We start from the raw sequence: 23,747 nt of genomic DNA on the forward strand, positions 1-23,747 counted from the left end.
TTTCTGGAAGTAATTACTTGATCTGAGTGATAAATGGCTATTTATTGGATACTCTTGCCTTGATTGTCCACTTAAACACACAAGACTATATATCACTGCGATCTTTCTCAAGACAAAGTTTGGTATTGTGGAAACACATTAAAAAAGTTTTTTTAATGGTGTACCTATCACAAATCATGTACTATGCAAGGTGTTGGGTGCTACAGGAGCAAAAAATCTAAAGGGTCCTTTCTTCTGCGAAGTCTACAATCTAATCGGGTAAAAAGAGATGTAACTATGAAACAACATAGTTCAACTTAAGCGTGGGAAATGAGGGTAATTTTTATATTTTTCTTTATACTTTAAAGTCTTTACCTTATGTTCCAATACAACCAACATACATTACTTTTAAAATAATGACGGCTCATATGTAACCAGACTGACGAAGGCATATTATCAGAGAACATCTGCAGATGTTTTAAGTAATTTGGTAAAAAGAAAGAGCAGGATAAGACTGAGAAGAAAATGTTAAAGAGATTAAGCAAATGACACTTTTGGACCAGAGTAATAATGATGAAATTCAGTAATCTAAAGAAAGATCACATTTCTTTGGAATGAGAGATGTGGTTTTCAGGTAAACTGTTACTCTCCAGCATTAGCAAAGAAAAGGTATGGAGTAGATTTATTTCAGAAAAGGAACCAGGAACTGGTACCGAAATGAATCATCATTATGCTTGAAAGTCAACATAACATGAGACTCAGGAGCGTACAAAAAAGCAAGTCTTCGTGGGTTTGAATCCTAGTGCTGCTATGTACTAATTATAAGAATCTTAGGAAAGTTACTTTACCTAATGATTTTATTTTCTAATTGGCAAAACATGATAATAATAGCTATTTCATAAGACTGTTTTAAGGATTAAAAGGTCAACCTATGTTACGTACTTAGAGTAATGCCTGGCATATATTGAGTACTACATAAATGTTCACTACTATTATTATCTAGTGAAAATAATCAACATAAAATTAACCATAGTGATAACCCATATCCTCATATTCTGACATAATAAGAAACAGATTTAAAGAGAAAGAGAAAGAGAGAGAGAGGGAGGGGTGCCTGGGTGGCTCAGTTGGTTAAGCATCCAAATCTTGATTTCAGCTCAGGTCATGATCTCGGGGTCGTGGGATCAAGCCCCACGTGGAGCTCCATGCTCAGTGGGAAGTCTGCTTGAGATTCTCTCCCTCTGCCCCTCCCCTGACTTGCACACACACACACACACACACACACACACACACACACACACACACACTCTTTCTCTCTAAAAGTAAGTCTTTTAAAAAAGAGAGAAACAGGAGGAAACCAAGACCACTTTGAACAATATACAGGACAGGAAGTGAAACAGCTTAGGTGTACAAAATGGTTCATTTAAAAAAGCTGATACTCTGAAAACAAGCAAACAAAAAACAAAACACTCTGAAAACATAAGATAATTTTTCAGAATGATTAAACTCACTAAACATCTGTAAACAAGAATAAATTTATTTAATTTCTTTTAAAGATTTTATGATATACAAAATGTATATAGTATAATATCTTTAATACACTTTTTCTTTCTCCCCCCTTTAATATTAAACACTATTTAAACAGCTTATCTCTTCTTGCCTTGTCTGTATCTATGAGATACACTACTGAATACAAGTAAGATTTACACTGCTCCTTCCTAAATAAAAATTAAAATTAGTACCTAGGAAACAAACAAAAAGAAAAAAAAAGCATAAAACTTTAGTCAGATGAAAGCTTTTCTTGTTGTTGAGTATTCAACAATATCTGGGGCAGTTAAATTACATTTTATTGGTATAAAGTTACATTGCAATCTCCCGACATCACATAATGATAATCCAACTCAATTTCTTAAATAAGTACCACAAACAATACTCATGTTCAGATCTTCCTACACACAATTTTAAATATATGCAAGAATTTATGTTTACATTCTGATTTGATATACTGGTCAATAAAATCTTTGGAGAAGTACGTAGCTTCCAGGTTGTCAATATAGATACAGATAGGAAAAAAGCACTTTAACTTTTTTTTACAAGGTAACTTCTCTTGAACAGTGAGTTAGGTTTCTCCTCTGATATATTTAGGTTATACCAGTCTACCATGGCTTTCTTCTACTTAACAAGGACTTGATAAAACAATGTTAAAAACAAAACAAAACAAAACAAAACAAAAACAAACTAATACTTCTGCACAATTTGGGCTCTATTTAACAAAAAAAACTGCCTCCATCTTTAAATATGGAGCCTAATCCTGATTCATAAAGTCCCTCTTAGAAAATGGTTTTCAGCTCAGGGTTCCTGTATCCCTATGGATCTAGAACAACAAGTCATCTCCTTTCCCATGGCCAACAAGCAATGAGCTGGGAACTAGTGACATCACCACTGAACACACTAAACACACTGAGGAAGACGTCTGCCATTTAACCAAAAGGCTGGGTGATTTCTTCATTTCACTAGCTGAATGGCAGTAAACCAGCTGCCAATAAAATCCACACAGACACTTAACTTTGGTTAATGGTATTGCACCACATGAGAGAGGGTATCACCCTCATCAGAACAAAGTCAAATGAAATCTTCTGCTAAAAAGAGCCCTTTAAAAAGTTATAAATACTAATTTTCCTTTACCTTTAAAATTTGACAGCTGCCAGCTGTATCCTATAGGGAGTTCCTGACTGACTACTTTAATCAGGTCAAAACAATATTGACCTTTTAACTGTGCCAGAATTAGCATGTTCATTTGCACACACTTTTCTCTATTACCAAACAGTTTCCTCCTGAAGGAAGAATGACAAGGTAACATTTTTGTGAGGTGTAGGCAAAACCAATGATTCAGTAATATTATAACATAAGACGAATAGAATTAGTTGATTCTGATTCTTTGGTGGAATTTCCAGGCTGAAGAGTCAAATCTGAAGGCTCATCCTGAGGAAACAGCATTTTATCAGGTGTATAGTCATTCCTCTTCAGATCTATATTCACACCCCCAACAAAAAAAAAAAAAAAAGGAAAAAAGTCAGTATTTCATAGAAATGAAAAATTAACATTTTCTAAATCAATTTTCCTCTAAATGTGCCAGATCTATATTTTAGCAGGTTGTTTTAAATCCAAAAGTCACAAAATTTATATACATAAAAATGAAATCATTCATTCAACAAGTATTATGTTCTGACTATGAGTCAATAACTCATGGAAGAGTGGAAACATAGTAAAAATCAAGGCAGACAAGGTCCTTGTTCTCATGGAGCTTATATTCTTGCTCATGAAGAAAAACAAATAGAGAAACAACACAATTGTGTAGTAACAAGTGCTCTGAAGCAAACAGTATGATGAGGGCCAGACAGAAGATGGTATAAGCTGATTCTTTTAAGGCTGGGCAGAAGAGGCACAGGAGGTAATATCTGAGTGAAGACCCTGAATACTGAGAAATGACTCAAAGCTCCAGGAAGTATGTTCTAGGTAGAGGGAAGGTTAACTGTAAAAAGGAAATGGACTTGATGCCTCCTAAAAATAGCAAGAAGACAGCACGCTCGCATGTAGTAAACTGAGGGGGCACCTAGTAGAAAATGGCATCAAGTGGCAGTTAATGGCCCAAGGGTTATCAAAAAACAGTCAGTGAGCCAAATCTCACCTGCTGCCTATTTTTGTAAATAGTGTTAATGGAATGAGCCATGCTTACTTGTTTACAGGTTGTCTATGTCTATTTCTGCACTACAATGGTAGAGCCAGGTGGCTGTGACATAGGCCATATGGCCCACAAAGCCTAAAATATTTTACTACCTTGCCTTTTACAGCAAAGTTGTTGACCCCTGATCTATGGGATGCAAGCTATGGTAAGGTATTAAGCAGTGTTCAAGGAGGAACATAAACAAATTTAAGTGACTATGCTGATTGTCATTTGAAGTCGTGTTAAGGGCATTTGGCAAGAACACAGGAAATGAATGGTGGCAATGAGGATTAAGAGAAATGGATGAATTCTAGGGAGATTTCAGAATCAGAGTAGACAGAGTTTGGCAGATTGGCTATGAAAAGTGAGAGAAGAAAAACCAATCAGCTTTTAAGTTTTTTTTTTTTTTTAAAGATTTTATTTATTTATTTGACAGAGATAGAGACAGCCAGCGAGAGAGGGAACACAAGTAGGGGGAGTTGGAGAGGAAGAAGCAGGCTCATAGCAGAGGAGCCTGATGTGGGGCTCGATCCCAGAACGCCGGGATCACGCCCTGAGCCGAAGGCAGACGCTTAACCGCTGTGCCACCCAGGCGCCCCCAGCTTTTAAGTTTTGACCCTGAGCAACTGCGTAACATTAATGAGATAGGGAAGTGTAGGGGTGGGAAATGAGAGTCAAGAGTTCTGGAATGGACGTATTACTTATAAAGATGCTGTAAGGTATCCCAGTAGAGATGCAGGAAACTGAATATAGAAACAGGAATTCAGGAAGGACAGTATGTCTTTAGTTAAATTTGATGCTATCAGTATTTGGATTACATTTTTATGGGATAGTATGAAATCACTTTGGGAGTTATAGACAATAGTTGCAGAATTGGAAAACAATGCAGAATTATCAAATTTAACTTAAAACTAACCATAGTTCTGCATATACCCATATACTTCTTTATCTCCATATAAAATAGAACTAGCACTCAGAATATGAACTGTTTGAGTGATAGCCTGTACTCAATGATCTAAATACATATTTGCTACTTATATGAATAAGTTTTGATAAATTTTGAATTCAAGACTGTGCCACTATGGCCTTGGAGAACACAAATTAATCTGTAGCTGTAGTATACCAAGAACAATGGAGAGAAACCCAATTATAATTCAAGTCCTGAAAACGTTAACTTATGGTGTTAACATGGACAAATCATGTGACCTCTAATGATATCTTCTGGAAAATGACAGATTTTGACTGGATTGCTTTTAAGGCCTCTTTCAAGCTATAAAATCCTGATTATATTGATAATTTTTTTTTTAAGATTTTATTTATTTGACACAGAGAGAGCAAGGCAGCGAGAGAGGGAACACAAGTAGGGGGAGTGGGAGAGGGAGAAGCAGACTTCCCGCTGGGAGCCCGATGCGGGGGGGGCTTGATCCCAGAACGCTGGGACCATGACCTGAGCCAAAGGCAGAGGCTTAACGACTAAGCCACCCAGGCGCCCCTATTAATAATTTTAAAAACAGATATGCTATATTTAAAATATCATTGGATCCAAATGATATATAATTTATATATAATTATAAATAATATAACTTATTATATTATATAATAACCAAATAAAAATATTATCTGGGCTGCCTGTTAAACTCACCACTGTTACGTTCTAGTTTTGGCTAAAATGGACTAGGCATATTCAATTCTATCTTTTCCACAGATTACAAATAAAAATCCTTTACATAAACACAAAGCCACTATCTAAGACTCCTGAAAAGTAAGAGCAGACATATTGAAGAAGGGGATCAAAACTTGAGGAATGACCTAGATTGATGGTAAGTTTCCAGGGTTCCCTGCCCCCTCTTATTTCCAGGCTTAGAATTACAGATAGCTTGATCTCAGAAATATACAGTGAGCATGGACAGAAAAAGCTTTAGGATTTTCTGGCCAGAAGATCAGGAAGAAGGACTCTGTGGCTGGAGAATCTTGAGAGGAATGCCCTCTTCCTTATTTTTCTCTTTTTGCTCCTCTGGCTATTACCTAAGACAAGCCCCAGTCATGGAGAGGGACTCAGGGTGGTGGCAGCTGAGCAAGCACCTACAATTCCAAGAGAAAAACCCTTCTCTGGGACCACAAGAACTAAAAAATAGCTGTCTTTATCATTCAAAATTTTCCTTGACACTTAGCATCAGAAACGGATTCAAGTGAAGGCAATGTGTGACAGTATAGGGAGGACACAATCCTGGCTTTCTAATCAGAGTACCCCATCCGCCCCTGCCCCTCCACTCTGCCCAAAAAGAGGCCCTTGAGAATCACGAAATATGGACGAAATCATGGAATGGAAGAAAATGGAGAGGGGCACCCTAAATTTATGTATGAAATCTCAAATTTACCCTTGAGTGGCACACATGTGGAAAGACAGCACAGGATAGGCTCTTAGGACTAAACAATGGTGCAGACCTCTAGTCAGTTCCCAGCCTTGACTACGTTTGATGCATAGGGAGAGAGATCTGAGTAATACTGCAAAGGCTTTGAAAACCAGACTGACATCGGAATCACAGTTACAAAAGGTAGACTGGGGCTTGGAAGCTTAACTGAGCTGACTGCCTACGAACATAAATAAACAAAAACCTGACACTCTCTACATTATTTTTAATAAGACCGAGAATCTCATGATATTCAAAGTATCCAGCTTAAATTACTGGAGATACAAAGAACTAGAAACATCTCAAAGATGCTTAAAGAAAAAGACAAGACATGCTAACCTCAAGATTATTCAGATGGAATGATCAAAGACTTTAAACCAGCTATTATAACCATACTCCATGACATAGGGCAAACTGACCTGAGGTGAATGGAAAAACAAGTTTTCAGCAGAGAAATAATCAGTTTAAAAAGAACCAAAAGGAAGTTATAGGGCTGAAAAATATAACTAAAACAACAAATCTAGTGCATGGGCTTAAAAGCAGAATGAAGAAATGAGGAATAAGGAAAGAGTCCATGAACTTGATAGATCAATCAAAACGATCCAATCTAAACAACAGATAAAAAATAATTTTTAAGGAAAAAAATCAGAGACTCAAGTCCCTGGGAAACAATATCAAAAAGTCTAACATTCTTATTATGGGAGCTCCAGAAAGAAGATTGATGCAGAACAAATATCTGAAGAACAGCTAAAAACTCCCCAATTTGATAAAAATCATAAATTTGCAAATTCAAGAAGCTAAGTAAACCTGAACCAAGATAAACTCAGAGAAAGCTATAACTAGACATATCAGAATCAAACTGCTAAAAATCCAAATTTCTAAGGAGCTAGATTATAATGACACATCACATATAGGGGAAGAACAATTCAAATGACTGGAATTTTCATTAGAGGTAACAGAGGCAAGAGACATAACATTTTCTAAACCCTGAAAGAAAACAGTATCAACCTAAAATTCTAGATACAGTAAAAATATCCTTTAAGTACGAAAGCAAAACACATATTCTTGATAAGAAAAACTAAGAGCAACCACTAAAAAACTAAACATAGAGATAAAACAGAATACTGAAACAGAAAAGGGGGGTGGAAAACAAAAAAAAACAAACCAGAGGCATCAATAAGAAAACGAGTTCTAAATCCAACCATGTCAATAATGACATTAAATGTAAAAAGTCTGAAATACCAGTTAAAAATAGAAACTGTTAAGTTAAAAACAAAAAACCAAAAACCAAATTAAACCTAAGATCCAACTATACGCTTGGATCCCACTCATTTTTTTTTTTTTTAAAGAAACCAACTTTAAATACAATTACCATGTTATCGGTGAAAAGAATGGGAAAAGATATCTGTAAAACCATTTATCAAAAAATAGCTGGAGTAGCTATGTTAATATCAGACAAAGGAGACTTCTCAGAACAAGGACAATTACCATCACGTTCCATGATGATAAAAAGAATCAGTTCACCAAGAAGACATGACAACTGTAAAGGTATATGTACTGAAGGACAAAACTTCAAAACACATGAAGCAAAAACTAACAGAACTGAAAGGCAACACAGACAAACCCACTACTGTACTTTCAAGGCCTCCTTTCTAAGTAATCAACAGAACAAGGAGACAAAACATCAAGGATATAAAAAACCTGAACAACAATATCAAAAAACTTTCCTTAATTAGCATTTATAGAATACTCCATCCAACATAATGTTTTCTTTAACTGCATATGCAACATCCACAGAGAAACTATATCCTTTAAGGTTAAAAACTTTTAAAATGAAATCATAGAAAGTATGCTCTCTTATAATGGAATTAAACAAAAAAAATCAACAGAAAGATATCTGGAAAATTCACATATATTTGAGAACTAAGACAGACACTTGTAAATAATCTCTACATTAAAGAGAAATAAGAAAATAAGATCAAGAAAAGTAAGAAATATTTAAAAAAAAATAAAACCAAAAGTAAAACATACCAAAATTTATGGGATGCAGTCAGTGTAATGCTTAAAGAGAAATTTATAGCAGTAAGTGTTTTGTTAGAAAAGGTCTCAAATCCCCCAAAGATAGAAATGTGGTAATCCGAAGGGACACCTGTACCCCAATGTTTAATAGCAACAATGTCCACAATAGCCAGACTATGGAAAGAGCCCAGTTGACCATCGACAGATGAATGGATAAAGATGTGGTATATATATTCAATGGAATATTACTCAGCCAACAAAAACTGAAATCTTGCCATTTGCAACAACATAGATGGAACTAGCGGGTATTATGCTAAGCGAAATAAGTCAACCAGAGAAAGATAATTATCATATGATCTCACTGATATGTGGAATTTGAGAAACAAGGCAGAGGATCATAGGGGAAGAGAGGAAAAAATGAAGTAAGACAAAACCAGAGAGGGAGACAAACCGTAAGAGACTCTTAATCTAAGGAAACAAACTGAGGGTTGCTGGAGCGGAGCGGGGGTGGAGGGGTGGGGTGGCTGGATGATGGACATTGGGGAGGGTACGTGTTGTGGTAAGTGCTATGTATTGTGTAAGACTGATGAATCACAGACCTATACCCCCAAAACAGATAATACATTATAAGTTAATAAATAAATAATTTTTTTAAAAAAGGTCTCCAATCAATAATCTTTTTTCTTTAACAAATGAATGGAACTCACTAAAAAAAAGGATAAACCCAATAGTCCTATATCTACTTAAAAAATTAAACTTATTTAAAACAGTCTGACAAAGAATTTTAGACTGAGATGGTTTCACTACACAATTCTATCAAACACTTAAAACGGGGAGAGTATCAATTCTATACAATCTACTCCCCAAAACAGAAGAGGTGTGATAACTTCTAACTTATTTTTAAGATCAATATCATCCCGATACCAAAAGAAAAGAAAGACAGTATAAGGAGAAACAAACGTAGACCAATATTATTTATGAACACAGACGTAAAAAGCCTCAACAAAATATGAGCTGAGTCCAACAACACATAGAGAATGATAATATATCATGACAAAGTAGTTTGTCCTGAATGTATGACTGGTTCAACATTTCAAAAATCAATGTGATACAATGTAATATTAACCTATTAAAGAAGAAAAAACAAATGACCATATAAATAGATGCCGAAAAAAAATCTGAGAAAATTAAACACCCATTCAGGATAAGCATTTTCAAGAAACAAGCAGAAGAAAATGTCCTCAACCTAATAAAGTGCATCTACAAAAACCTTACAAGCTAACATCATGTTAATGGTGAAGGACTGAACACTTTTCCTTTAAGATTAGAAACAAAGCAGATTGTACTTTTGCTAATCCCATTCAACATCGTACTGGAATTCCTTGCCAGTGCAAAGAGTCAAGAAAAACAACTAAAAGGTATATAGGTTGGAAAGGAAGTAATATAACTGTCTCTACTATCTATACACAGAAATTTTCAGGGAGTTTACAAAACAAAACAAAAACTTCTAGAATTAAGCAAGTTTAGAAAGGTTGCAGGATACAAAGTCAATAAACAACAACAACAACAAAAAACAAACAAAAATTAATGGTATTTCTGTATACTCACAATGAAGAATTAAAAAGTTGAAAAACATTCCATTTACATGCTTATTATATGCCTGGCACTGTTCTAAGTACTACGCAAATACCAACTCATTTAATCCTCAAACAAACAAGCAAACAAAAACTACGCCTCTATAATGCAGGTATTTTCTGGAGCCAGGCAGTCTGGTTCTACCTACTGCATTACTAGTCGTAATGACGGGGACTTTAAAAAATACAGCTCAAGGGTGAGTCCCAGGGACTTGTAATTTTTAACAAGTTCCACAGGGTATACTGACGCACACCAAGGGGTGAGAACCACTGGTTTGTGCTACAAGTTAGATTAAATCATAGTTTATAATTCTTTAAATATAAAAATGAAATTACAATCCTGAGAGAATGTGTCTGTTCCTGCTTCATGGACTACTCTTTCCCCAACTCTGCCAGGCTAACTTGTAAGTCTACTTAACCTTCAATTTTAGGCAATCTGTCAGTTCCCCAGGTAGCATTCCCCGACCTCTTAAGTTTGTGTTAAGTGATTTGCTTATCTGTTCTATTTCTTCTATTTAGCATTTATGACAGTCCTATAACTCCCTGTTAATCCTGTCAGTATTCAAGAGTTGACTAAATTCCATGGAGGGCATTTGTCTGGGTCACTACTGTACTGTCAACATCTAGCACAATTCTTGCATCCAACAGACACATAATAAGTATGTATTAAATCAATGAACTTTGTATTTTTATAAGCAATCAAAGAAAGCATAGATCCATTTGTTAAATAATGGGTATTTGTGCCGTTGGTCTTATGAAGTATTGTAGTAACCAAATTTCCTAAGAATTTATACATTATACTGGTTAAGAAAATGCTTACCTGGAAGTTTAAGCTTTCTACAACATGAATTACAGTGATGTTTTGCTCTGAAGTTTTTTATTGCATCTTCACCTAGATTTGCTGGGCCAAAAACCATATCACAGGATCTGTGGCATTTGTAGTTAAAAAAAAAAAAAAAAAAAAAAAAGGCAGTTTATACAAACAGAAATGCAGAATTTGAAATTATAAAATATCTGAATGAAATCATTAAAATTTATTACCTCTTTTCTTCTGCTTTAATCACAGATGGGTCGGTCAAATTTTCACCCACACCTTGATACGTATATATAAAAAAAGTCAATTTATATGATTGATATAAACACTGACATTTGCATAATAAAAAGTCACGAGAGATTTTATAGCATCATCAACCATTACACGATGTTAAATTATTGAAGACTGTAGTTTTTCTCTCGTTATTTCATAACCTGACTTGCAACCTTAACACTGCATCAAAGACAAACACAGCTCCTACACCAGGAATAGAGTTAATTGTCAGAGTTGGTAGATAGGCAGGTGAGCTCCCGATGGCTTGTGATGCAACAGAGACAAAGTTGCAAATAAACACCTCTTTATGTGAAAGGTCTACATGATCTCCCCCCCTTCCTAAAGATTTATTTATTTATCTGAGAGACAGCAAGCAAGTGCAAGCAGAGGGAAGGGGAGAGGGAGAGAGAGAATCCTCAAGCAGACTCCCCACTGAACACAGACCCAGATGCGGGGCTCGATCTCATGACCTGAGCCGAAATCAAGAGTCAGATGTTTAACCAACTGAGTCACCCAGGTGCCCCTCCCCTTTTTTCAACTTAGTTAGCAAAGAACAATTAGGTACACGAAAGCGTAATTTATAGGCCATTTTAAGTGTTTTGGGTATTTCAAACTCATACACTATCTTCTTGCAAAAGATTCAGGTTACATAAAGAATAAGATTGTAAACATCTTCCTTTACCTTCATCCTTCCCCAAAGGTAATAAAAGTGTGGTTAAATATTTTTAGTCTCTCTCATCTATTTATTCATATAAATAAAGAATGCCTACTGACCTACTACTCATCAGATTGGCAAAGATTAAGAATATTCAGTACTGGAGAGGCACCAGGGTAGCGCAGTCAGCTAAGCATCTGACTCTTGGTTTCAGCTCAGGTCCTGATTTCAGGATTGTGAAATTGAGCCCCCTAACCCTGTTGGCTTCATGCTCAGTGCAGAGGGTGCTTGACTCTTTCTCCTTCTCTCCCTGCCCCTCCCCTCCGCTCTCTCTCACTAAAATAAACAAATCCTTAAAAAAAAAAAAAAAAAAAAAAGAATATTCAGTACCGGAGTCTGTGGAGAAATGGGCACTCACATATAGTGTTAAGTAAGAATTCCTGTAACCTTTTAGAAAAGCAACTCAGCAGTAGCTATTAAAATTGCACTCATCTAGGATCTCTTGGATGGCTTAGTCGGTTAAGTGTCTGCCTTTGGCTCAGGTCATGATCTCAGGGTCCTGGGACTGAGTCCTGTAACAGGCTCTCTGCTCCACAGGGAGTCTGTTTCTCCCTTTGCCCTTCCCCCCTGCTCATGCTCTCTCTCTCAAAAATAAATAAATAAAATCTTTTTTTAAAAAACTGCAGTCATCTCTTCTTACTAAGCCAATTCAAGAATGTGCGTAATGGAAATAAAAGTAGCAGTACATGAGTATGTTTGCTGCAGCACTGTTTGTAGTAGCAAAAAAGAAAAAAAAGAGTAAATCATGTCACTCCTCCATATTATAGGTTATGCAGCTATTAAAAGGAATAACTCAGATTTATCAGTGAAGACCCACAAGATGCCCATGATATACCGTTAGAGAAAAAAAAAGTGAAATGCACACGCACACACACACAGCATCATTCCATTTGAAGGAAAATCACAACACAAAACAAAATGATTAAAAATAAGGAAGAAAGGGGTGCCTGGGTGGCTCGGTCAGTTAAGCGTCCAACTCTTGATTTCAGCTCAGGTCATGATCTCAGGGTTGTGAGACTGAGCCCTGAGTCGGGCTCCACACTGGGCATGGAGTCTACTGAAGATCCTCTCTTCCCCCCCTGCCCCTCCCAACTTGTGCTCTCTCTTAGGGAAAAAAAAAAGCCTCTATTTGTGTATTTGTCTTCATAGTGGTAGAGAAACAGTAAAGATGAGAAAACTGTTCCTTATGTATTTCTATACTGTTTAACTTGTCTGTAGTAACTGTGTCAAATATTCCTATAAAAAATGGCTCCAGGAACATACTAATGATGTAAAGAACATCACAACTACTTTGCTTATTGAAAAGAACTCCCATCTGTTGTTTTTATTTATTTAAGTAAGCTCTGCTCTCAATGTGGGGCTTGAACTCACAACACTGAGATCAAGAGTTGCCAAGTCCTAGGGCGTCTGGGTGGCTAAGTCAGTTAAGTGTCTGCCTTCAGCTCAGGTCATGATCTTGGGGTCCTAGCATGGAGCTCTGTGTCGGGCTCTCTGCTCCATGGGGAGTCTGCTTCCTTCTCCTTCTGCCCCTCCCCTGCTTGTACTCTCTCAAATAAATAAAATCTTAAAAAAAAAAAAGAGTTGCAAGCCCTACTAAATGTGCCAGCCAGGCACGCTAACTCCCATCCTTTCAATTAACAGTTCAGACAAAATCAGTTTGGCTTTACCTCCTATGCATGTTTGAAGATAATTTGATGATATTTACTTACTAATAAACTTTAAGATCCTTTTTACTTAACTGGATTGACCCGTCTAATAATATACATCAGTTGTCACTATATATAAATACTAAATCATTCATATAAAATGATGGACTACTGAAAAAAGGATAGTTATTTTTACACAGATTTTCTTTCTTGAGCTTGAATCAATGCCATTTGCTTTTCAGCACAATCCTTGATATTTGTGACTATGTATACAACAAAAAAGGTCATCAAGTGATAAACATTCTAAATAATCGTCTTTATGTGATTTTGAAATCTGGTCTGTGCTGACATTTGAAATTAAGGCTGCTCTTTAGGGAAAAAAAATATGGAAGCTATAATGTGAAAGTACGACTCAGGCAGAGTTGCCAACTTGCTCAATTTTACTTTCCTTTGACCCTGTTGTGAAGCGTCAGACATTCCTCTAAGCAAAATTTGCCCTCTCCAAGCCACAATTTCCTTTTTTCTTCTCTTTTACCTGTATGAGAGAGTCTGTCTATAAAAACGGTTATGGTCAGTTTTTCCTTCTTTGTATACGTGCTACTCTACTCATGAAGTACAGAATCCACTCCCTACCTCTTGAATCTGGGCTGTCCTTAGTATCTGCCTTGACTGAAAAATGTGGAAGAAGAGGTCTGTGCCAGCTCTGGACCTAGTCCTAAGAATTATTCCTTTCCCTTTGGAGGAAGTTAGCTGCTATGTAAAAGTCTAACTACCTGAAACTACCATGCTATGAGAAAGTCCCCAGTTAATTAGCCATGTGGAGAGATCACGTGGTGGTGAACCGAGGGGTTCAGATGTCAGTGAACAGAAACCTCAGACATTTGACTCCAGCAAGCTGCCCACGCTTACTCTCCAGCCATTCAAACCTTCTGAGGAGACAGCAGAGATGAGACATCCCCACTATGTCCCATCCAAATTCCTGAACCGAAGAACTATAAGCAAATAAAATGGCTGTTTTAATCCACTAAATATTTAGGTAGTTTAGTTCACAATAATAGATAACAACATAAATACCAGGAACAATAGAAATATCTGTTACTGTTTCAAAAAAGTCTTTATAATTTTAAAAGACTAGGGTACAGGGGCGTCTGGGTGGCTCAGCTGGTTAAGCATCTGCCTTCAGCTCAGATCATGATCCCAGGATCCTGGGACTGAGCCCCACATTGGGCTCTCTGCTCAGGGGGGAGACCGTTTCTCCCTCTCCCTGCCGCCCCCCACCGCTTGTGCTCTGTCAAATAAATAAAGTCTTAAAAAAAAAAAAAAAAAGACTGAGGCTACATACATATCCAAGAGTAGAACAGTGGATTGCATGTGTTTCTGCTTATCAAAATATCTGTATTACCTAAAAAACAATTAAGATAGCAAGATCCCACTATTCAGGGCCCTGAGGGCTATATGCTATGGCTATTACTTGCTTTTTTAATAGGTTCTACTGACACAGTTTTACCTATCTATAAGTTAGCAGATTTCTGTATCTCATTCATAACATATGACTAGGTGAGAATCTACTGCACAATTTCACTTTAGCAATACTTTAAAAAATTTACCTTGTAAATCAAGTACCAGTAACTCCCCTCTTGTATATTCATAAGTCCAGTGGCTAAAGGCTAGCATGATCTCTTCCAGTGTATTAGTCGGAATAATCTCATCACCGTTATTATTGTTGTATTTTCTAAATTCTCCAGTCATACATTCTTCCACAGCAAACCACTGTCCTGCTGAATGGCAATACAGCAGGAAAACTTCAAGGAACCTTATGAAAAACAGTTACAGGTATTACTAGCAGTTTTGTTAAAAAAAAATTCTAATCGAGCTTTAAATAGGTAATTAAATATTCAGCATTAACAATGAAGGTCAAAAGAGAATGCTATCCACATAAAACCAAAAGATCTCAAGAAAAATTTCAAGATTTACCTCGGAGAATATGGTATGGATTTGGGTTTCATTTGGTTGAAGGCAAATGTGAGTTTCTGTGCTGCTCTCTGCTGTTGAATTTCCTACAGAACACCAACAACAAACACACACACACACAAAACCCCTTGTTGAACACTGAAACTAAGACCTCACTTGGTTTAACACGTTTTCGAAGTGAAAACATGAACCTCAAACAACGTCCCACTGTCACTTACTCTGAGACAGAGATGCAGAACCGTATCTTCTTTATAAACACGTGACCACGCGTTAACCACCTCAGGAAGGAAAGATTTGATAATATAAAGATGCCCTGACTTGAGGATATCATGTTCTGACCAGGTACACTGTACTTTGACAGCTCTCCGCAAACCGCCTCCCATCTCCTCTTTACTTAAAAACTCTATTTTGGCACAGAGGCCGAGCTGTGACCAAGAAGACATGCTGTTATTCAGTATACTGGGTGAACTCTCTTCCAAGCGATACACTGTGACAGGCTCACCTGCAAGATGAATGGACACATTCTGAGGTCAAATTATGACTCTTTTAAAATGAGAAAGTAGACTAAACATCAGCAGGTATCTTTTGTTAAGATTAAATAGGAACAGAAAATGAATTGGACGAAGCTGTCATTTTATAAAGGAAGTTAAGGGCAACAAATGCTCAGAAATCAAGAATCTACTAATATCTCTAAATTCGTATGTATTAATGATAAGCATTTTTGAAATTACGAACATTTTCAAGAAAAACTTTAAGAAAGCAACTGTTCCACAAACCTGTGATGTCAATTTATTTATGCTTTCTTTACTAGACAATGGATTAAGACCCTTTCTGAATTAGAATACACTATTACAGAAATAGAGAAATCTAATACTTCTGATGATTCCTTCTTCTATTTAAAACATACCTGACTCTTGCTAATTAAAATTTATATGAAATTGACACTTAATGTGACCCTTCTTTTTGCCACCACCCATATTCTATACATTAGTTAAAAATCACATTATTAATAAAAGGTTTATTTTCCTCTTAATTTCTTTCCTTTTTGGATTTACCTCTTGGAGGCACAGGTGTAAATGGAATGCTCTGGGATAATCTCATCAAATTATTTCTTTCCACAGCTGCACAAAAATGAGAGAAAAATAATGAAATCCCTAAAAGCTCAAAGTGTTGTTAAGATTTTGTTTTTAATAGTACTGACCTGAGTAGTAGTAATTTGTATCCAGAACTGGTTTAAATGGAGAAGCAAGACCTAAAATGGCAAATAAACAAATGAAACTCTTTTAAAAAGTACTAATGTGGCATAAATTTTTGCTTATTCTCGTATAATTATCCTAAGTTCCTTCATGTAAGCTCTCTTCACCCAAACAGAAAATATAAATAATAACATATATTCATCATGTGTTTCCTACATTACTCTTTTTCATTATGCCAGATTAGTCCTAACTGTGCACTCGGATACCTGAAACGGAAAAAAGACTCTCCTGTCATAAACTATATTCTTCCTATACTCCCCTGCTCAAAAAGAAAAATATCTTTTAGTTTCCAACCTTTAGGAGGTGGGGTCTGTAGCCAAGTAACCATTTTAGTGGGCTGACCATAAGAAGATGAGCTCTGGAATGTGAAACATACCCCCAAAAAACCCCCTGCTCCATATTTAAATGTATTTGAGGACTTCATTTTTTAACTATAAGAAGAATGGAGAAGAAATTGAATCTGCGATGTGTTAAGTCTATAGAATATAAATGAAAAAGAACTTACTGTCTTGCAAGAGAAGGAAATCAGTCAACAGTTTTAATATGTAATAAGTATAAAATATATACATTATATACATAATACATACATATATATGGACTATATCATACGCACATGTATATATGATGTACATATATTAATAGAAAGAGGAGGGATAGATACCAAATGCTTCCTGCTTGAAGAAAGGCTAAAGAATGTCTCAGGAAAGAGAAGGGCAAAAAGAGTGTAGTTTGGAAGGCAGTGGTATGGTCAGGGCAACATCTGCAAAGGCATGGAATTATTAAAGCACATGCTATACCTGAGAAACTACGAGTTGTTTAGTATGACTAGAACTGCAGTTTTCAATACTAATTATATATATATATATATATATATATATATATATACACACACACACACACACACACACAAATATTATATAATACATAAATTTATAATAAATACAAATCAGAATCACCTGTGGGACTTTTTCAATGTGCACCTACCCAGATCTCACTCCAAAATATTCTAATTCTGTAGCTATGTGTCAGCATTAAGTGATTCTCCACAAGTACTTGGATGTGTAACCAAGACTGCAAATTAATGAGTGAGGGAACAGGCATGCCAATAGGAGGTAAAGCTACAGAATCAGGGAATACCAAATTGTTAGAAACCAAATATGCTCGCTAAGAAAGGACACTGGATTTTATCCAATGACAGTGGGGAAATGTAAAGCAGAAGAGAATCAGTCTGGTGGCAGAACAGAAGAAAGAATGGAAGGGAGCCTAACTGGCATTAACTCTAAAAACCTACTAAATGTGAACATATACATACCCTACCACCTAGGAGGTGTACTCCTAGGTACACGCCCAACAGAAAATACATATATTTACCAATAACATGAACAAGAATGCTCATAACAGCACTATTCATAATAATCATACAGCGGAAGCTACTGAAATGCCCAACAGAATAAACTCAATATATTCACACAAAGAAATAATGTGTAGTAATGAGAATGTACCAACTACCACTATACACAAAAATATTGGTAAATCTCATAAACACACATTAGGAGGAAAAAGCCAGACAAAAAAGTGCATACTTTATGATTCCATACACACAGACAAAACTAATACACTGTGTTATTTAGGGGCAGAGGTTATAAGCAGAGGACATGAGGAGGTGTTTTGTGATCTGTTTTGTGATCTGAGTGCTGATTGCATGGGTATACTCACCTAGTGAGAATTCACTGAGGTGGAGGCTTATCTCTATTTTTTGTACGCATGTTACACACTTCAATAAAAGGTTTAAAAAATGACGAAGGGGTGAACAGAAAGCAGCAGCAGGATGTATAGTGGAAGATGGATTCTAGAGATATTTAAGAGGTAAATACAACAGGACTTTGTGAGTGCAAGGTCAAGGGGGTCAAGAATAACTCCTCAGGTTTGACCTAACTGACTGAAACACTATCATTCCCTAAAACAGTGACTACAAGGGAAAGAGCAGCCCAGGTCACAGGGATAAAAGGGGGTGGGGTGACAGTAAAGACATGGTATCATTTACATGGTGAGTTCATGTATTTATGAAGCTGCTATACTGAAGAGAAACTAGGTGAGGGAAGAAATTTTTGCTACCTTGGCTCTTTCAAATATTAAGTCTAAAGCTTCTTAGCTAGAATAATGTGGTATTTACTATAACAAATCATATATAATCCTCATTTTTTCACATTAAGTCTACCACATGAACTCACCATTTAATGTTCCTTCTTCAGATGGCCTAAAGAAAACCAAAAAATATAAGTTGTGACACAATTTTTGTTTTGGCTATCACATAATTTTTTATTTTGTAAAGTTATTATGATTATTTAATAGAACACGATTAAAGTAATTCTGAGTTCCAGACTCACTTTTGTTTGAATATATGCCATTTCCCTTAGGCCAATGCCAAAGTCATACATGGATATGAATGTCAATATACATATACTTTATCAACAGCTTGTACCTCCAATTTATGCTTACATAAACATTTTTAGTAGTTTGCTGCTAAATTAAAGGTTCTAGTACTAACAGAGTAAAATATTCCTTGACTTCTCTATTTGTGGAGATTAATTCTGTACTATAAGAATGTCCTGAAATAACTGCAGAATTCTAAAAATACTTCAACAGAATTGATGGGCAAAGAACTGAGAACAGCAAATAGATGTCGTTTGGCAAAGCTCAATTTATTATTTTGAAAAAAACTTTTCTAGTGTTGAACATATGTATTTACAACAACATATATTGGTACCAAGTGGAGGTTCTATTAATTCCATGGATTCCAGTGCAAATTAGACAGGTCTAGTAGGAAGCAGAATGTAATGAGAATCAAACAAAATGGGTTAGAGGCTTAGCTTTCCCACAATACAGCTTTCGGGCCTTGCTCAGGACTAAAAAAGACCAGATTCAGAAAGGACCTCTCAAGTAGAGAACTTTTGCAGTCTCTTTCTAGCTCTTACCTTCAATCTGATCCTGATGTATCCTACTGATTTTCACCTTAATATAAGTATTTTAGTATAGGAAGTATTTTGACCCCAGGCTCATCCCTTTGCTGCTAATAGACTACTCTTTTCTCACTACCTTTATAAAGAGTGCTAACCAACTCCACCTTTCTAGGTATTTCTATGGCTCAACTTTCTATAAGATGTTCTTTTGTTAGCTGAGTTAATATCAACTTCAAGTACCTATTCGGTATTTATACCCTATGGTTTTGGTTATAAAAGAGAATATACTCTGAAGAGATCTGACTATAGAGTGGTCTTCCGAATGCCATACAGGCCCAGAATATCCAAAGGACTTGAATACTGCATATGCATGTGGCACCTGGCTTATTTTCTTCTCTATATATTCACATGTATTTCTGGGGGACAGAAGAAAATAGGGAACACTGTGGAATATATAATCTCCTTCTCAAGTAGTCCATAACTGAAAGTAACTCTACTGTGCTTTCAGTACCAAATGCACGTTAAAACATGAGGACCCTTTTTTTTTTTTAATGTTCTTTAGAATCCTAAAATACTAATTCTCAAACTGGAAACACATAGATCATCTTTAATTCTTCTTTATGTTTAATTTGTACCAAAAATTTTTACTTCCCGGGGATGATTACCTGTCAGATTGCCTTTTGTTTCTCCTTTGGGTTCTGAATTACCGTATCAGCTTTGTAGTGGATCTCCCTAATGTATACTGTGTAATTACTGCTCTAATTATCTTTTAAAAGCAGAATGGGCACAGAAGTTAGTCAAGTACAAAACTAAAATGTCAAACTAGATCTTTGAATAAATTTATTCAACTGCAAGTTGGAAATAGGACTAAATAAAATCATAATCGTATCACTGTAAGGAAGGTTTTAGTAGAGCAGTATAGTATATGGCTATAATGACAGTATAACTATATAAAATAACTTAAAATGTATACATTAACTCATAAAAAATGAATTCCCCCAATATCTTCTATGTAAAGACAAGAGGCACTAAAATAAATAATCATCATCCATATATAAAGGAGTATTTAAGAAATGGTACAAAGAACAGAAAAAAGACAACATCCAATGACTATGATACTTTTCAGGTTAACGATGAGAAAATTACTTACATGTCTCTGTTTGATGGTCTATCTTGTAACCAATCCTTTAGTCAAAACAAACACAAACCAAAAGTTAAAGAAAAAAAATCTCTAGACGAAATATAACTGTTTAACCCTTTTGTTTCCTATAGTATGTTTTAAGAATGAAAGGCTGAAAAATTAATGTGAAGTCCTTGTTTCATACAAGTGAACTAATAATAAATGGATATAATTACCTTAAGACCACTCCACAAGGTAGAATAAAGAATTTCATGATTGTTATTTCCTAAACATAATTACAGTGTGGCTAGTTTCCTTTTTTCTGATGACAATTTTATATTCTTAAATAATATGTGCCTATTGTCAAAAGAAAAACACAACAAAGTATAAAGAGTAAAACTGAAATCATGCACACTGTGAACAAATTACCAAAAACATTTAGGCATATTTCACTGAAGCCCTTTTCTGTATATGTGCATATTGTTTTTATTCTGCAGTTTTTTTTTTTCATCTAATTTTAACTATATAATTACATTCTGATCCAATTTAGTAATTATTTAGCTGTGCTGGATTTATGTTATCATAACCCTCAATGAGTTCTTTTTTATTCTAGATTTTTTTCTAATTTTCCAGGACTTTTAAAATAGTATCTTTTCTTTTTTTCCATATTTGTAATACCTTCTCTTTTATGGTTTTAATCACTTTAATCATACTTGTTTTAAATCTGTAACCAATAATTCTACTATCTTAAGATATTAGAGGCTTACTACTATTTATGTAATTTGAACCCCAGAAGTTTTGTAATTTGGCATTGTCAGGTCATCTTCAATGAACTTTATCTGTGGCAAAACTGTGCTACTTAGGTTCGGGATGGGTCCTTCCAGAAAGGAGGAACTGCTACTGTGAAACTGGTTCACTAACCCCCCTTCTTCACTGAAATAATTTTTTTAATAACATGACTTTCAATAATATAATCTATCTTCTTATAGGAGAATGTAAGTTAATATGTTCTTGATGATCCAGGATAATTATGAGTAGTGACTTCTATACTTGACTGACTATAAAGGAGCAATTTTTCTGCTTTTTCCCAAGCTATTTGTCTTGCTTGTCAGAGTATGCTTTTAAAGAGTGTTTGTAAAATCAAATATTACCTCAAATGGCTGGGAATGACTTCATATAATTAGTTTCAGTACAAACAGAGATTCCTGCCTTTCTTTCTTTTGCATAAACTTTTCTTTAAAATTTCCTAACTATTGCACAGACAGTAATCTGACACTGGCCGTAGCAACATTTTTCTAGATATATCTCTTGATACCTTCCTTTTCTAGATATACCTCTTACACCTTCCCTTCCTGAGGCAAGGGAAATAAAAGCAAAAATTAACTATTGGGACTATATCAAAAAGTTTCTGTACGGCAAAGGAAACAATCAACAAAACTATAAGGTAACCTATGGAATCGGAGAATATATTTGCAAATGACATCACTGATAAAGGGTTAATATCCAAAACATATATAGAAAGTATATAACTCAATACCCCTGAAACAAATAATCCAATCAAAATGGGCAGAAGACATGAGCAGACACTTCTCCGAAGACATACAGATGGCCAACAGGCACATGAAAAGATGCTCAACATCACTCATCACCAGGGAAATGCAAATCAAAACTACAATGAGGTATCACCTCATATCTGTCAGCATGGCCAAAAATCAAAAACATAAGAAACAAGTGTTGGTGAAAATGTGGAGAAAAAAGAACTCTCTTGCACTGCTGGTGGGAACGCAAATTGACACAGACACTGTGGAAGACAGTATGGAGGTTCCTCAAAAAGTTAAAAACAGAACTACCCTATGATGTAGTAACTGCGCTACTGGGTTTTTAGCGAAAAATACAAAACAATAATTCAAAGGAATATATGCGCTCCTATGTTTACTGCAGCATTATTTATAATACCCAAACAATGGAAGTTGCCCAGTGTCTAGTGATAGATGAATGGATAAAGAAGATATGGTATCTATACAATGGATTATTATTAAGCCACAAAAAAAGAACAAAACCTTGCCATTTGCAACAACATGGATAGAGCTGGAGAGTATAATGCTAAGTGAAGTAAGTTAGTCAGAGAAAGACACATACTATATGATTACTCGTATGTGGAATTAAGAAATAAAATAAATGAGCAAAGAAAAAAAACAAAAACAGAGAGAGACAAACCAAGACTCTTAACTATAGAGAATAACTGATGGTTTGGAAAGAGGGAAGGTGGGTGGGAGGATGGGATAAATAGAAGGTGGGGATTAAAGACCACATCTATCATGAAGAAAAACATAAAAATAATAATACATACATACATAGATACATAAATATGTATTCTAAAATATGCATTTGTTTAATTGAAATGTACAAACCGGTAGTAAAGCTGCTTTAGAATCTACTTCATGAGTTTCTTCTGTAGATGGCCTTCTACCGCTACTTTCCACTTAAAGAAAAATTTAAAACATAAGTTATACAACTAAATTTTTTTTTAATCAACTAACCAAACACAAAGTGTTTCTACACACAGTGTAACTTTCATAAGATAATTTATCCTCTCCCCAACACTGCTGAAGGTAAGAGTTTCATGAGGCCCAGACGTCTCCCAACAGGACATCAAAATTATTCAATTTATTTTTGTAAAAAAGCAGTAAGAAATAAAAAAGAGTATGAAGGAAAAAGTCTTCCTATTCCTATTTCCAAATTTCTTGTATATTCTACCATGAATATTTTGTGTGTGTGTGTGTGTACACCTACCATTTTTTAAACCATAAATGGTAGGATAATTTATATCATATATATATTTGGGAGTTTTTTTGTTGTTGGTTTTTTAACTTTAAGCTTGGAGATCTTTCCATTATCAGTACACAGAAAACGCCTCTATTCTATTTTGATGCTATACTGAACTTCATACTACGGGTATACAATAATTGTACAGAATAATAACCAAACTCCTGCTGATAGACATTTGGTATGATTTCAATCTCCTGCCATTACAAAATTGCAAATAATAATCTTATACATACAACATTTTATAGTAATGAAAAAAAAACCAGTTCATCTTTCCTCCTGTGATTTAAGATTCCATCTTTATCATATCTTGGTTTTTTTATCCTAAATAAACTTTAGAATTAAGCCTATTTTAAAAAGTCAGGATGTTAAATTCTAAAGTAACTCAGAATTCACAAC

The 23,747-nt window shown here is 35.3% G+C and overlaps 1 protein-coding gene across 1 annotated transcript in view; it reads right to left on the reverse strand.

Moving 5' to 3' along the window:
* Positions 1-1,498: 1,498 nt before the first annotated feature.
* The window catches only part of TRPM7 (transient receptor potential cation channel subfamily M member 7), a 115,563-nt gene continuing 93,314 nt past the window's right edge, over positions 1,499-23,747 (reverse strand). The window contains 11 exon segments of the mRNA XM_087859158.1: positions 1,499-3,008; positions 10,588-10,694; positions 10,809-10,860; positions 14,823-15,028; positions 15,190-15,272; positions 15,405-15,688; positions 16,242-16,307; positions 16,388-16,438; positions 18,674-18,699; positions 20,553-20,587; positions 22,934-23,004. Coding sequence (XP_087715284.1) covers positions 2,878-3,008; positions 10,588-10,694; positions 10,809-10,860; positions 14,823-15,028; positions 15,190-15,272; positions 15,405-15,688; positions 16,242-16,307; positions 16,388-16,438; positions 18,674-18,699; positions 20,553-20,587; positions 22,934-23,004 — 1,112 coding nt within the window. The 3' untranslated portion in view covers positions 1,499-2,877.

The sequence above is a fragment of the Ursus americanus genome, chromosome 36 (assembly GCF_024610735.1).
Source record: "Ursus americanus isolate L20-20 chromosome 36, mUrsAme1.1.p, whole genome shotgun sequence".
Classification (NCBI taxonomy): Eukaryota; Metazoa; Chordata; class Mammalia; order Carnivora; family Ursidae; genus Ursus; species Ursus americanus.